Source organism: Oreochromis niloticus, linkage group LG5, assembly GCF_001858045.2.
Source record: "Oreochromis niloticus isolate F11D_XX linkage group LG5, O_niloticus_UMD_NMBU, whole genome shotgun sequence".
In the NCBI taxonomy this organism is placed as follows: domain Eukaryota; kingdom Metazoa; phylum Chordata; class Actinopteri; order Cichliformes; family Cichlidae; genus Oreochromis; species Oreochromis niloticus.
This window is the reverse complement of record NC_031970.2, coordinates 30,336,110-30,350,723: the sequence shown is the minus strand read 5'-3', so window position 1 is coordinate 30,350,723 and position 14,614 is coordinate 30,336,110. Positions and strand designations below refer to the sequence as shown.

General features: G+C 40.2%; 1 protein-coding gene across 1 annotated transcript in view; it reads right to left on the bottom strand.

The window, feature by feature from the left end:
• Positions 1–14,614, bottom strand: part of dnah1 (dynein, axonemal, heavy chain 1) — a 30,297-nt gene that overhangs the window by 8,591 nt on the left and 7,092 nt on the right. The window contains exons 18-58 of the mRNA XM_019358667.2: positions 14,241–14,396; positions 13,946–14,144; positions 13,577–13,830; positions 11,550–11,762; positions 11,298–11,462; positions 11,078–11,199; positions 10,766–10,871; positions 10,513–10,692; positions 10,295–10,435; positions 10,010–10,173; positions 9,778–9,891; positions 9,517–9,705; positions 9,320–9,425; positions 9,068–9,181; positions 8,824–8,973; positions 8,294–8,380; positions 8,000–8,186; positions 7,834–7,925; positions 7,604–7,758; positions 7,344–7,521; positions 7,060–7,254; positions 6,842–6,961; positions 6,604–6,762; positions 6,381–6,479; positions 6,154–6,294; positions 5,883–6,043; positions 5,624–5,781; positions 5,213–5,386; positions 4,639–4,817; positions 4,101–4,331; positions 3,726–3,922; positions 3,412–3,547; positions 3,052–3,260; positions 2,802–2,973; positions 1,923–2,114; positions 1,709–1,819; positions 1,359–1,544; positions 1,057–1,248; positions 766–933; positions 469–660; positions 104–235 (exon numbers count right to left, since the gene is read on the bottom strand). Of these exons, the coding sequence (XP_019214212.1) occupies positions 104–235; positions 469–660; positions 766–933; positions 1,057–1,248; positions 1,359–1,544; positions 1,709–1,819; positions 1,923–2,114; positions 2,802–2,973; positions 3,052–3,260; positions 3,412–3,547; positions 3,726–3,922; positions 4,101–4,331; positions 4,639–4,817; positions 5,213–5,386; positions 5,624–5,781; positions 5,883–6,043; positions 6,154–6,294; positions 6,381–6,479; positions 6,604–6,762; positions 6,842–6,961; positions 7,060–7,254; positions 7,344–7,521; positions 7,604–7,758; positions 7,834–7,925; positions 8,000–8,186; positions 8,294–8,380; positions 8,824–8,973; positions 9,068–9,181; positions 9,320–9,425; positions 9,517–9,705; positions 9,778–9,891; positions 10,010–10,173; positions 10,295–10,435; positions 10,513–10,692; positions 10,766–10,871; positions 11,078–11,199; positions 11,298–11,462; positions 11,550–11,762; positions 13,577–13,830; positions 13,946–14,144; positions 14,241–14,396 (6,576 nt within the window). The remainder of the gene's footprint in view (positions 1–103; positions 236–468; positions 661–765; positions 934–1,056; positions 1,249–1,358; positions 1,545–1,708; positions 1,820–1,922; positions 2,115–2,801; positions 2,974–3,051; positions 3,261–3,411; positions 3,548–3,725; positions 3,923–4,100; positions 4,332–4,638; positions 4,818–5,212; positions 5,387–5,623; positions 5,782–5,882; positions 6,044–6,153; positions 6,295–6,380; positions 6,480–6,603; positions 6,763–6,841; positions 6,962–7,059; positions 7,255–7,343; positions 7,522–7,603; positions 7,759–7,833; positions 7,926–7,999; positions 8,187–8,293; positions 8,381–8,823; positions 8,974–9,067; positions 9,182–9,319; positions 9,426–9,516; positions 9,706–9,777; positions 9,892–10,009; positions 10,174–10,294; positions 10,436–10,512; positions 10,693–10,765; positions 10,872–11,077; positions 11,200–11,297; positions 11,463–11,549; positions 11,763–13,576; positions 13,831–13,945; positions 14,145–14,240; positions 14,397–14,614) is intronic.

Sequence of the window (14,614 nt, the reverse complement as noted above, 5' to 3'; positions counted from 1 at the left end):
ATAACTGCATATATATTGTATTGTGGGAGAGGACCAGATGGAGACATGCTAAAATGAGGAATATAGACAGATACAGTGCAACATTTTATTATGATAAACTTACAGTGAAGGGTCCCAAGTATGCAATATATCCTGCAGACAGAAGCATGTCACCGGCTACGTTACTGATCATGTAATCCAAATGTTGTACTGTCTCCTTCCAACGCACTTTTTCATCTGCCAATCCACCAATAAGCTGGAAAATATAAAAAAAGCCTAACATTTAAGGACACATAGTAACTGGTACCGTAAATCTTTCTGCTTTCTGTTGTTTTATTTTTTCATTTTTTATGTATATGTTCCAAACAGTTTTAGTATATAGACTGAAACAATTGCATTACTATATAAGTTAATGTGTTTTTTCTAACTGCTTGATTTGGCCATGTGGGTTGTAGCTGTAATGCTAAGTTTTTCTCCCGGGTGTCTGACCTTGTCTGCTCGGACGAGGCGAGCCTCACACAGTTGATACTTGTTGTCCAGCTCGTCCTTCTTAGCTAGGCAGTCCTGGTACTTGGCCTGCAAAGTGGCAATCCCAGCTTCCACGCCTGCCAGTTTCTCTTTGGCTTTATCCAGATTTCTCTGGGTTTCTGCTAAGTCCTCTTGGGCTGCCTGGAGAGCTATCTGCATGCAAATTTACACATTAACTGTTTTGATGACTCTGTTATCTGAAAGACATGTTACTATATCTATTGTATGTCACACATAGATAATTAACACAGTTTTTACCCTTTTAGGTTCCACAGCCTTCGCCACAAAGTTATATGAATGCATGGCTCGCACCCACTGGCAAATGGAAGTGCAAGCTTTGGAAATCTTGGCAATGGAAGCTGGCTGAAATTCCTCATTATCTATATATGGCTGGATTAAGCTGATCACATTCTCTGGGATGTTATCCTGCAGTATAGGAGGCAGAAAAAGCTGCTTTTAATACACTGCAAACATCAAACAATGAAACTTGAAGCATAAACTCAAATCTGAGAAAGACAACAATAACGTTTTCGTCAATACATGCTATACCTTATCATATTTGAAGAGACTTTCCAGAAACTTTCCAGGGTCCTGGAGCAGACCCTTCCCAGGCTCCCAGTAGTCATCAACCTTGGTGCCAGGTTTCTCCCCAGGTGCCTTTTTGGGTTTGATACCTTTCATAATGCACACTGCTTCAATAACCAGCTTTACACCTTGAGGAGGTCGCTGCATGGCTCGCACCTATATAAACCCCCAAAACAAAAAACAACTAAAAAGATACTGATACTGTACATCTGCACATATCTGATATGTGATAAATATCTTAGCCAGTCATTATCAAAATCCCTGACCTCAGTGACATCATTCTTGTTGAGTGACTTGAGGCTGGCCAGGGCAGCATCCAAGGCTGGCAGAGCTTCGTCTAAGTCTCTCTGAGCATCTGCTGCAATGGCTCCTGCAACACGGGCCTTCTCTGAAGCTTTTGCCTCCTCTTCTTGCACTGACCTACGGGTCTCCTCTGCAACCAATGTGTCTTTCTAGTAATGTAGAGTAAGAATTACCCCCAACATACACATCCAAAGGATACACACCTTATGCGAACATATGGAAACATGCTGAAAAAAAGACATTTGGTCCCAGATTTGGTTGCTCTAACTCTGACTGTATTGTGGTCAAGAAAACTACATCAATGTTTTCTTACTTTAATGGTCTCCATGGTAACTTTAGTGTCCTTAGCAGCCTCCTCCAAAAGAGGTCTCATAGTCTCCAGCTCCTCTTGCATTTTACTCACACCTTCAGCAGTGCTAAGAAGCTACAGGACCATCATATAACAGACATTCAACTAAGACTTCTCATTAAATGCATGAATTTAAACCGTGAACCATGAATTTTCTTGTTATTATTCAATGCCTTGCCTTCTTCAGACCAGTATTCATGCGTTGTCGAGCACCAGACAGCTCTTGTTTTTTGCGTCTAATGAGATCTGAGAAGATTTTGAACAGTTCCAGGTAGCTTTTAGGTGTGACATAGTGGTGTCGAGATAGTTCAGCCACGTACTGTTCACTCTTCCTGGCCACCATCTGGTGAATCCTCACACACATTGTTGTCTACAAAAAAAAAAAAAAATCAATTAGGAAAAAAAAATTAGTCACTAGTTTTGTTATTTGTGTCACCTTACAAAATCAAAGGATTTTGTGTTGTGGAGGCCTGGAAGCTGCTTTTGGTAGCCTACCCCTCAGCATAAAAGTTCCTGCTGCTGTAAATGCTATCCAAACTCCATGACTGTGTATATTAATGCATTAGAAACTTTTAAATTTACTCTAAATCCAAACAGCAGAAGCAGAAATGCAGATTCTTGGCACAGCAAAACACAAACCCGTAACAGTTTAAGAGTCATTTTTCAGATTACTGTACATTTTCCCTAAAATTTCCAAATTATTCATTTTTATCTCTTAGGTCTGAAGAATTTTGTGCATAGTTGCAAATAACGAAGGATTTTAGAACAGAGCAGGATGCTTCTTTTTTTAACTTATTTGACCCTTAATGTGAAAAAAGAAAGCATAAAGACAGATGCTGACTATATAGGGAATAAAAATGATCAATTAACCCATGGAAAAGGAAAGCATACAATGCTAACTGTCAAACTTAACACCAGTGGCAAATTGGCTTCGTGTTTATATGTGTGAAAGCTATCACCAAGGTTGCTACAATCTCTTATTTTTATTACATATACTTTGAACATAGTACTTCCTGGCTTTGTCTACATGCATAGACACAAAATCCAGGATTCTCACCAGTCCCCTCATGGCAGTTGGGTTTGCTTCCACTTGAGGTATCTCATTAAGAAATGATGTGGCCACAGCCAGGAGAGCCTCCTCTGGCCAAGTGCTGAACCAGTCTATGGTACAACACGTCACCAGTGAAGGAAACTGCCTCAGTCGTGCACGAAACACCTCACCGATGGGACTGTAGTGGAAAAAATGAAAAATGGAAATATAAGCAGCAGGAAAGGGAGATTACACATTAAAACACAGCGTTACTAACCTCATGCAGAGAACAGTGTGAATATTGCTGCGAACTCTCCTGATGTAGGCAGCCATAAGATTGGCTTTAGTTGGCTGGTGGCCCAGGTCTAGCACCACTGGCTTCATTCCCATCAGGATACGCTCCTGCTCATCTGATGCATACAGGTTGGGCACATCACCACTATTCAAAATGCTGTTTATATCCTCCAGGAACAACTCACTCTTAATCTGGTGATTGGACATTTAACAGTTAACTTTTAACAGTGAGTTTAAAAATGGACTCAGGTTTTGCGTAGGAAGTAATAGTACATATCTACACATGTAGTTTCTTCAGCTTACAGTCAAGAATATCAGATGGTAAGAATTTGTGGCAGTATACCTGTGTGTCTACAAAGAGGAAGGTGATCTGCTGGTTCTGGAGGCCTGCCTTGAACATGATGTTTTTAATATCTTCTCTCCACTCAGTGTGGCCATAGTTCTTAGAGAGCTCAATCTGGAAACACTCATATTCTGATCTGAGTATGAACAAATGCTTTGTGAAAGCTGAGCCACAACATTATTGGAGCACATTTTCCATGTTTCTATAACAATTAAACTTTAATGTAAAATAAAAGCAACCAAAGGCTGATAGTTTTATGTTACTGAATCTACATCTCAAATACATCTCAGCTATAAGAATGATAGGAATCTTACATATAAGAGGCCAGCTTAGTGAGTGACTGGCGTCCACTGCCGCCCACTCCAAGGAGCAGGGCATTGCCTAGGGGCTGCCGCAAGATCCGCCTGATACGACACACATGCTCAATGGCATCCATAAAGAGCACCAGCTTCATCTTGGTCATGCTGATGTGATTGTAGGCTTCCATGTACTCCTCCATTACTTTTACCAACTAGACAATTTCATATAAAGAAAAACAATATTAAAATCAGTTCTGCTGAAAGGACAAAAACACATTAATGAGGCCAACAGAAAAACATCAATGAATATAAATCAGCTGTTTGAAAAAGTGAAAAGAAAAAAAAATCACCCACCGAAACAATTTTTAAGGCTGGAGTAACAGTGCTCACCTTCTCTTTGTCATCTATGAGTTTATAGCCTTTGTGGTCAGCTCTGGGATCCATGAAATCTCCGTACAAAACAGGATGGCAGGGGACAACCTCTTCAAAGCAGCAGTCAAAATCTTCAATGCAGTCTTTCAGGAGCCCGTTGAACCACTCTCTATCCTCATCACACACCAGGCGGTCCTGGAAAATCCGGCAGCTTTCGTGGTACCACAGCTGGAGCAGCTGTACTTTATCCTAAAATAAACAAGCAAAAATAAATAAACAAAAAAGCTAACTTTGGAATTGGGATTTTAAAATAATCTCAGCAGTTGCCACTGAATTATTAATGATCCGCTCATATCTGTAAGTCCTGTCGTCTGAGTTTTGCAGGTCGATCTTAAAGTGCTATAATGTAATGACGTTACTAATTTCATTGGTTATACAGTAAAGCATAAAGTCATGTGACATTAGGAAACGAAAGGATAGACCTACAACGTATTCAACATTATAAAAATGACTATTTAATCATAACTACCAACATAACTAATCATATCAGACTTGCCTCTATCATTCTAGCTTCAGCCATGAGGATGCCCTGAAAGACTTTGGATAGATCTCTGAGATTGAAAGTGTAATGGGATTTGGCTGGAGTTGGGAGCAGCTGGGAGGTAATGGTAGAGTAGACTCGTATAGTGGCATCTACAAGAGACTCATTCAGTGGCTGGATTGTTGGTACAGGTGCTGATAGGGAAAAAAAGAGAGAGACAGAGAGACACGCAGAGAAATAAAGAAATCCATTAGATTGGAAGACTTTCACAAAGCACTGGTCCAAGTTTGTTGTTTTCAGAAATCCTCCATTTGAGCTGTTTTACCTGACCATAATTCAAAAACACTTTGGTTCTTTTTGTATTAAAGAAACACAAATATAAAACTGACTAGGTATTAAGCAACATTTCCATTTTCTGTATCCCTAAACTTACTGCCTGGTTCCTTTTTACTCATATTTCCATGTGAAAGAGAACAAATAATGAGTCAGAAAGGTTTTTAGGCTAACATCTATCCTGCATCCACTAACATAACATTAACATGTGGTCTTTAATTCAAACCCAGTGGTAGGACTCGGTAGTCCTGCTTACCCATCCAACTTCCTAGAATGGTAGAAAAAATGTTTTTCTTGCTGGCATCAGCCAGTTCAGTAAAGGACAAGAAGTTGAAGTGGCGTGTGAAGCGCTGAGTTATCGGGTTTCGCCCTCCACCTGGGGGTCCCATGGCACAGGCAAAATTGATATCCACTAGTTGCCTGAAAGTCCCTGTGTACAAACAAAAAGAGAACCTCAATACTATAAACGCTTCATTTCTGATCTAAAATATTGAAATGAAACACAAATTTTAGTGTTGGAACACGAACGATCAATGTTGTAAGAATGCCCTCAGATGGTAAAACTAGGCAATTAGTACAAAATGAAGCTAAAAGGTTCAAATGTTTATACCGAAATATTCCTGGGAACCATAAAGATAAGAACATGAAATACGCTGAAAGCTCTCACCTATCTGAGTCCTGTCGTACCAGCCTCCGTGGTCCATCCACTGCCTCAGCAGTTCAATGGGAGGCTGAGCACCATAGGTCTCCAACATGGGCATGTTTAGGTCATCGATGAAAAAGACAAAGTACTTCCCTATTGGAGGTCCAAACACACCTTTCCACCTGACACACAACCACATGCACCAATCAAAGGGCGAGGCTCAGCGATATTGTTGCCTTGCTGAAAATATCTAGTTGGCTTAATTTGGAACACATCTCGGTACCTTTTGTCTACTTTGCTGTCAATGAAATCTTGAGTCTGATTGGCTGAAGTGCGGGCAGAGAACATGAGGAAGTGTGTGATGTATTCAGCGGGCATGTTATTTAGCAACTTGTTTGACACGGTCAGGGTCTTTCCTGTGCCAGTTGGCCCAATACAGAGCACCTGGAAACACACGCGCATTAAACAGATTAAACTGTTTTAATCTTTTCAACATTTTTAACTTTCCATTGAAAAGCTCAAAAATTACTTTAATCATAGGAAGCTGCACTCACAGGTTTCTTGTTGGTTAAAAGCATATCCAACAGGAAAGACATTCTCACTGTGTTTGCAGTTGGCACAATAATGTCTGAAAAATTTGTTTCTGTGGTGATTACTACACTCTCTGCATACTTTATCCAGCTGACCCACTGGACCTATAGTACAGAAAAAAAGGCTGACTCAGCAAAAAATGAATCGTTAGTTTCATCTAACGTCTATGTAAAAATTTCTGTTCGTTTACTTTTCCTCCCTCATCTTCATCGTCACCATCCTGATTCCTTATTCCATCATCAAGTCTGTAGTCATACACCGAGCCTTCTTCTGGAAAACACAAGTTGATCTGAAGGAGAAATACATTTACAATGTTGAAATAAACTGCTGTCAAAAATGATCCAGTGGACATATATTATACTAAATATATATTCAATCTGTCTGGGATGCCAAAGCAAAGATGATGAGCTGACCCTCTCTTCTGCCATTTTGTTTCTGAGCCACGCACTGAAGCGCTGGCAGCTAGCTGCATCTCCTGTGGCTCCTACACTCCACACCAGACAGAAAAAGAACCAGGGCTCAATCAGCTCCTTTAGATGGTCCAATTTCGCTTGAGGTGGTGGCCTCTCACCCTAAACAACCATGAAAGATTTGTGAGGGAAGCACGAGTTTTAGAAGAGACATTCTGACACAGCCAAGATTGACACAAACCTCTTTAATATTGAAGGGAGTGAAAAAGCAGTCCATCATTTTAAGCAGACTACAGGTAAGGTTGCTGTCCAGAGATGCGATGACCTCCTTTACTGAAGTGCGGACAAATGTAATGGAGTCCTGAATAAAATACAGAGACGTAAATTGTTTTTATAAACACTGTAACAGCCAGAAGCTTTAATATTGTACTGTCTCAGTTATGCTGACTACTCTTTTACCTGCAGAAACCTGTCAAACAGAGAGCTGAGCATCTCTTTGTATGGTTTCAGGGCTTTAGGAATCTGCCTCAGCCAGCACTCTGTGAAAGGGGTGAGTCCCAGAATACTTGGCTCCAAGTAGACCATACCACAGCGAGACACTGTAGCTGGAGATGCAACTGCCAGGTCCTGCACCTCAAACATCATGGTCATCACCTACTCAAGAAAGATGCAAAACAAAACTGGCGAAGAGATAAAAGACTGACTGAAAACTCAAGGTTGGGAAAACGAAACCTTCATCTTACGTCGGTGAGCTTAATGATTTCGCCAGAGCTGAGACAAAGCTTTTTGTTGTCATCCAGGACAGTGTTCATGTTCTCAATCCACACAGCATCCACTGGCCCGTCAAACATGTACCACTTTTTCTTCTGGTCCATAGATGCTACGCCTTGGCGAATAAGACACGAGAGGATACCGTCTGTCCTACAGGGGTGGAAAAAAACCCAAAATTTTGGTGCCCTTTTTTAAACTCTTCTATAAATCGTGTAAGAAGGGGCATTCTTACCACTCATGTGTGAGCAGGTCATACTCTCCATAAAGTTGTCCCATGGTAATTGACTTTGGGTTGAGGACATATGTTTGAACAGCCTCGTAGACACCGCCGCTCACAGAGGGCTGGCCCTCCAGAGCTGTTATTGCTGCACCTAGAATCTCATAACACTAAAATGCACAGTGTTTATTAAGATACAGTAACACAAAAACATTAAACACAAGAACAACATGAAAATGACTCACTTTGGTTTTCCCTGATCCAGAAGGTCCCACCAACATCAGGCCATGTCTCACCACAGTGGTTTCATACAGCTGAATACACTTATTAATATACCCTGCAATGCCCACCAGTTCTGTTATTAACTCACTCAAAAATAAAGACAAAAGAAACACTTTTAGAAACACTGACCATCGACGTCTTTGAGGTTCTTCGCGGTGCAGACATTACGAATGGACTCTTCCAGGGTGCCATAATTGATCGGCTCCTGTTTTATCTTGGGAAAAAGATCAGACACGATGCCATTGAAGAGCTTCAGGTCGTCCTGTAAAAACTTTGGTACATTCACATCTTGAATGGCCCGAAGACAAATCAGCTCCTACAGGACAGATTGTAAAACAATATCATTTTTAAATTTGCAATCAAAAGATTTTTCACAGCTCACAAATCTACTCCTAGATACACACAAGAGAAAAATAACGGCACCTCATTCATGTTAGGATTTTCCCTTTTTAGGTTTCCAGCAGCTGAGATCACAGTCTTCACAGCTCTCATACCAAAATCATAATGATCCTTCACAGGACAAAACACAAAGGTCAACACATAGAGTTCAACTCTTTGTAACATTATGACTCTACACACAATTTAATGTCTTATTTGCCAATTTTGCAATGTCACAAACTAATAAAAACAAAAAAGAATTTCTGTTCAAACTGACAAGATTTATTGCAGTTTAGTTAGCTGTTCTCATCATTTCGTAAACAACAAAAACAACATCAACATCAATATTAAAGTAAAACTACACAAACCACAAAAAAATACCAGAAAAAAGCAGAAAATTTGAAGACTGTCTACCAATGAGTGATAAAAATGCTCGCTGGTAGAGAGTAGTGTATGTCCACTCCCAACTGTGGCAGATTCTGTATAAAATAGTTTCAGTTTTCTGCTGTAAATGACACTGGTGTTGCCATTTATAGCATCTATGAGGAGGTATGAAGACTCCTCTGAGTTCATACCTGAGAGCTCAGCTGTTCAGAGGAGAGTTTGAAAGTTGTTGTGATCTTGTTGGAGAGAACTTTGGCATCACTGAAGCCAAATGAGTATAGGGAGATCTCAGCTATCATCGCATAGTTAGGGACCATCATGGCCACGGGACGAAACAGGGCCTGTGGAAGATGTGATCTCATTTTTTGAACCTCATCACCTTATCCTTAGTGTTACAATGACACAATCACTTAAGTTCAAGTTATCATGTCAAACCTTGAGATTGTCTGGCAGCTCTGTGCGGCCAGCATAACCAGGATTCATAGTGATGAATACAGCGCAAGAGGGGACAAGAGGGATCTCTACCCCCTCAAACACAAACCTCTCTGCCTAAAAACATAACATGCATAATTAGCTTTTTGTGAAAAATTAGGTAATATACATGTATACATATTCAAGTGATACTTAAATCTGTAGCTGGTAGGTAGGGGTGTGAAAGTGTAAAAAAAAGTGCAATCAGCTTCTCACCCGTTGCTGCTGGGCCTTTTGTATAGTGGTGATCTGCTGCGCCACCACAGACAACACTTCAACATCAATACGATTAAACTCATCAAAGCAGGCCCAGGCACCAGACCTACAAAGTGTGAGCCAGATAAGGAATCACAAATGTACGGTGCTACATTTTGTAACAGCTAAATCATTGTGTCATACCAAAAAGCTGTTACCTGGCCAGTCCTTTGAGAAATTTGCCCATTGCAATGAAATCCAGCTGATCAGAACAGTTGAAAACTACCGTCTGGATGGCCAGAGCTTTTCCAAGGTCTTTAGTTGTTTCTGTCTTTCCTGTGCCTGCTGGACCTGCGGGTGCCCCTCCAAACTTCAAGTGCAGAGCTCCTGTCAGGGTCAAGTAGCATCTAAAAAAGCCAGATTAGTGTTCAAATTGGTGAATGACATTCAGTTAAAAAACAGGGTAGAGTAACCTTTACCTGTCAGTGAGTGGAGTGATGACCAGCCGCCCAGAGTTACCAAGGTACTCGTAGCCATACAGAAATTCTGCATTCACTGCGCGGATGTACAAATCACCTTTTGCCCAGTAGTATCTACAAACAGCATCGCATAAATGTAACACTCCTTCTGCACCTACAATGTTTCACATTTACCCCATGAAGGAGACTCCAAAGTTCAGAAGTAAAAACAACAGCAAAATAAGAAGGAAACCTAAGTTGGCTGATCCACTCAAAGTCATTGATGCTTGAGACTTCCTGCTCCACCATTTTGGCTGCTACATCTTTAGCATGGACTTCTATGACAATAAGGGCAGACAGCACAGCTCGCTGCATCTTGGAGAGCTGTCCTCGCACAAGCTTCACCAAGTCCCCCAACTTCACAAAAAAAGGTAGAATGTTAACAATGTTGTTAGACTCTCGTGTGAACAGTGTTCAGTGCAGAGAGAGCAATAAAATGGATATATTTTTGACTGGCTAGTCTAAATCACATCCACACCTGTGTCTGTAGTTGGGGATAAAGACGAGTGGCTAAGTCTCCCTGCTCCAAAGCCTCTGACACCTCAGCGGTCCAGAAGACCTGACAGCCTGCTATCACCACTTGACCAGGCCATGATAACACCCACTCTACACGTGGTTGCTGAGGAAAGAAATCACATTGCATCTGATTGAAATGCCTATTACGTGTGAAAAACAATAAAAGTCAGGTTCATGTACCTCATGGTAGTCTTTGAGTGACCGGTCAATGTTATCTCTTAAAGTAGCTTTCATAGACTTCTCCACATCCCTCAGCCAGTCCTCCACATTACCAGTAGGACAAACTGGAAAGAACAGTTTCACCTGTTCCCCTTCTCCAGAGTACATGTGTGTGATCTGCAGGTCTGACTGAAACTGAAGCTAAGAAACGATAGAAGTTATAGCCATGGTTTGCAAATGTTGTCTTAACATGTAATAGTGAGCCAAAGCAAACCTGTGCAATGTTCTCGAAGCATTTACGCAGGTGTGGCTGAACTGCAGTGGGATCTTTGGTTTGGGACAGAATCTCCAGGAGCTCATCATCTGACAGGAAGTAAAACCTACAAGCAAATATTTATGGTGCATCAAACACACTCAAAATCTCAACTCTTCTCATTTATAACAGGAAAAGGCAGTTTTGAGGCGTTTCCTCACTGTTTGGGACAGCATGTGGAAAAAGGTGATTTACAAAAGCTCTTCGCGTAAAATTAAAATAAATAAATTAAAAAAATCTTTTTAACGCTGATCCGTTTTCTCTGTGTCTTACCTGGGGAATAAACTTCGTTTAGTTTCCAAGTACTCACTGAGACCCTTCTGCACCTGTTCCAAAAGTCTGTTACAATTCTTAAGTTGCGTTAGTAGATGAGCATCTGGAAACAGATCGATCACCTAGAAACAGTCACAAAAACAATCATATATAGTCCACAACAACTTGTGAACCACAAGTATTCTCTAGTTCCACACAGAACTTTAAGCCTCTCTCTGACCTTTCGATTATTAAAGGCACTTTTCATAATACTCCTCCAATTTTGCTCCATTTGCTGGTATCTTTTTCCTTCTGTAGGCAGCTGCTGATTGATGTCATCAGAACTGAATATGGGTTCTAGGTACAGCCACGAACGCTGGCACATCAGCCACTCCTCCAGTACATCCTGTATACACCAAAAGAGGGCAGCAGCACAACATGAGAAACACAAATCACAAGACTTCCACAGCTGATAGGTGTCTGTGTTGTGTACCTGAGTCATTCTGAGCTTACTCTCCCAGGTGTTGATTCGTGCCTCAAAGGTTTTTTTGAAGGGTGACAAGGACATGCTCTGTGTCATGACAATGTGGTCATCGAGCAACTGAGACACTTCATCTGGGCTCGTTAAAATGTAAGTTCCTGTGTTCTTGTAGGGCAAAACATCAATGACTACTGTGGACCACTCTTTTTCCATCTTTTCCAGGGCCTGGGTGAAAAGGTATGGGATAAAAGAGGAAGCAGCATCGGTTTTAGCGAAAAGAATTCACACACTACACTGTTCCAAAAAATAGTAATGTCAAAGTATCTTACTGTATATTTTACAGTGTACTGTCTTTCTAGAATATCATTAAATTTACATAAGTAGACTGTGATTTTACATGTCAAAGGTAAAATAACATAACATCACTGTAAATATAGTAAAACACAATTTACTTGTTTTGTAAATGTATTTTTTTTGTACATATGCATATTTAGATTGTAAAAATACATTCAGAAATGTATCATAATTTCACAAATATTTGTCTGTTATGTGAGAGAATGATCTGTTAAATTCAAATGTAATACTATGGAAAAATATATAAAATGATCGAAAATTAATGAGAATAATCAATAATTAAAGGAGTATTTGAATTATTATTTTGCTGAAAATTTCATGTCATCTAGGTCTGATTCAATAATTCAGAGGTAACAAGTGAAAATATAATTAATAGGAATAAAAACTAAAACAACATATAAAACATTGCACGGCCACGCTGTGCTAATTATATATTTTAAAAAATAAATGTAGAGGTAGGAATTGCAATTAATATAAATCTCAAAGTATTCACAACATTCCTGAACAGAAATAGGCCTCTGCACCTGGGGTGAGGGTGTGGCCATGAAAACAATGTGACATGCCATTGGATGTTGGGACACATAATAACATGACGCTAAGCATCGGCCAATGAATGTGAACTAACAACCACAAGGTCGCGGGTATGGCTGCGCTGTAGGAAAAAATCCTAATATAAAAGTATTCTACTGTGCATTTTACAGTTTTGTTCTGTTCTTCTAGAATATCATTAAAGTTACGTAAATAGACTGTGACTTCACATTTCAAATGTCAATTAACGTTAAATCACTGTAATGTAATAAAACATAATTTTCATGTTTATTAAATGTATCTTTCTGTACATATGCATATTTAGATTGTTAAAATACATGCACAAATGTATCATGATTTCACAAATATCTGTCCGTTATTTGAAAGATTGAACTGTTGAATTCAAATGTAATGCTATGGAAAAATATCTAACATGATTCCGATAAGCTTGTGTCACATAAGTATTATTATCATTGCTAGTTAGGGCGATCGTGGCTCAAGAGGTGGCAGTTCGCCTTGTGATCAGCCTTGCTGGTTCGAGCCCTGGCTCGGACACTCTCGGTCGTTGTGTCCTTGGTCAAGACTCTTCACCTACCGCCTACTGGTGATGGCCAGAGGGGCCGATGGTGCGATATGGCAGCCTCGCTTCTGTCAGTCTGTCCCAGGGCATGCAATCCATTATTATTTAAACCAACTGTTAACTGTATATTTCTGTACATTTACGGTATTATGAATCATATTGCCACATTCATTGACCTTGTTTATAGGTAATTTCATTGTTTGATCACGTTAAAATGTTCCTAATTTAATGTCTAAAAGCACTTGGAAAAGGCAGAATCCCATGTAAAATTAGCGCAAAAAACTGTATTGTCATTACTGGAAATAACCGGATTTTTATGAGGAAGTTATTTTCTGTTATTTTACGGTAGTATTTTGGCGCCCCAGCTGCCGGAATATTACCGTTTTTTTAAGATGTTTTTTTTTTTAACAGTGTACAGTGTACATAGCCAAAATGAGTAGAGTCCCTACTGCTTTAAAACAGCAGAAGCATCCCTATCTGAACTGCATTTTGCAGAGGATAAAAAAAGACACAACATTAAATTTTTTTAGAAACACTATATGAAACAGTTTAAACAAGGATTCTTGTTCAGCAGCACCTGTTCAATAGAGTATTCTTTCCCAGCCACCTCGGCCACTTGAGCTATGTCATCCACATAGTTCTGTAGGCCAAGCTCCAGGCAGCGAGACAAGGTCAAGTTGGCTTTAGGCATGACTTTAATTTGAGTGCGTTCTGAAAGCATCTCCCAGTGGCGGCTCTTCATCCCTGGGTTCCTTAGTCCCTGAATTAGAGGGATGTAAGGACGGAAGTCCTCAATCTTGCTGAGAATTAGATTTGCAACCATTTGGCAGTCTAGAGTTGTGTAAGACACCAAGAAAAGCCCATTAAAAAACAACAATGTCAGTCATATTTTGAAATGGAAGACACAGCTTTGTGAAGTTTAAATGGCAATACACGTGTCACCTACCAGGAATGTCGTTGAACTGTTTAATACATTTGTGGATGGTCTTGTAGGCTTCAGTGACAGTGTGCTCAACCTGCTCAGGATCAATGGAAGACAGAGGGTCACAGAACCAGCTTTCACTCCAGCGTAGCCAATCAGAGGTGGTGGTCCATAAATCTTTATAAGGCTGGAAGTCTTTTACAAGCTTCTGCACACGGTCATACTGTAATACACATTAACACCCATGATAAATAGATACTCTTTAGTTTTTGAATGAATCACACAAAAATCCTTTAACTTGAGCCACTGTTTTACTTACATTTGTGACTGTCATGCCGAACAGGCGTTCTCTGTTGTTGTAAGTTTGGGCCATAGTTTGGCACTCCTTAAGTTGCTTGCTTCTCTGCCTGACCTTGTTGGCCATCTCATGGGCATAATCAATGCCTCCATGGCTCGCAAACCTAGCAACAATCATCTAGAAACACACAGTGACTACTTTAGAACCATGCAACATCAGTATAGTTAGGAGCTCTGTCATATAGTGGACACATGCGCTGCTCTAAGTGTCTGCATAATAAAGCAAAAAACAATTCAAATCAGTTTTATCTACATAGCACCAATTCACAACAAGAGTTGCTCCAGAGCACAGATGACCCCCTTTGAAGACGCTCTTGGCGACATTTGGTATAAAAA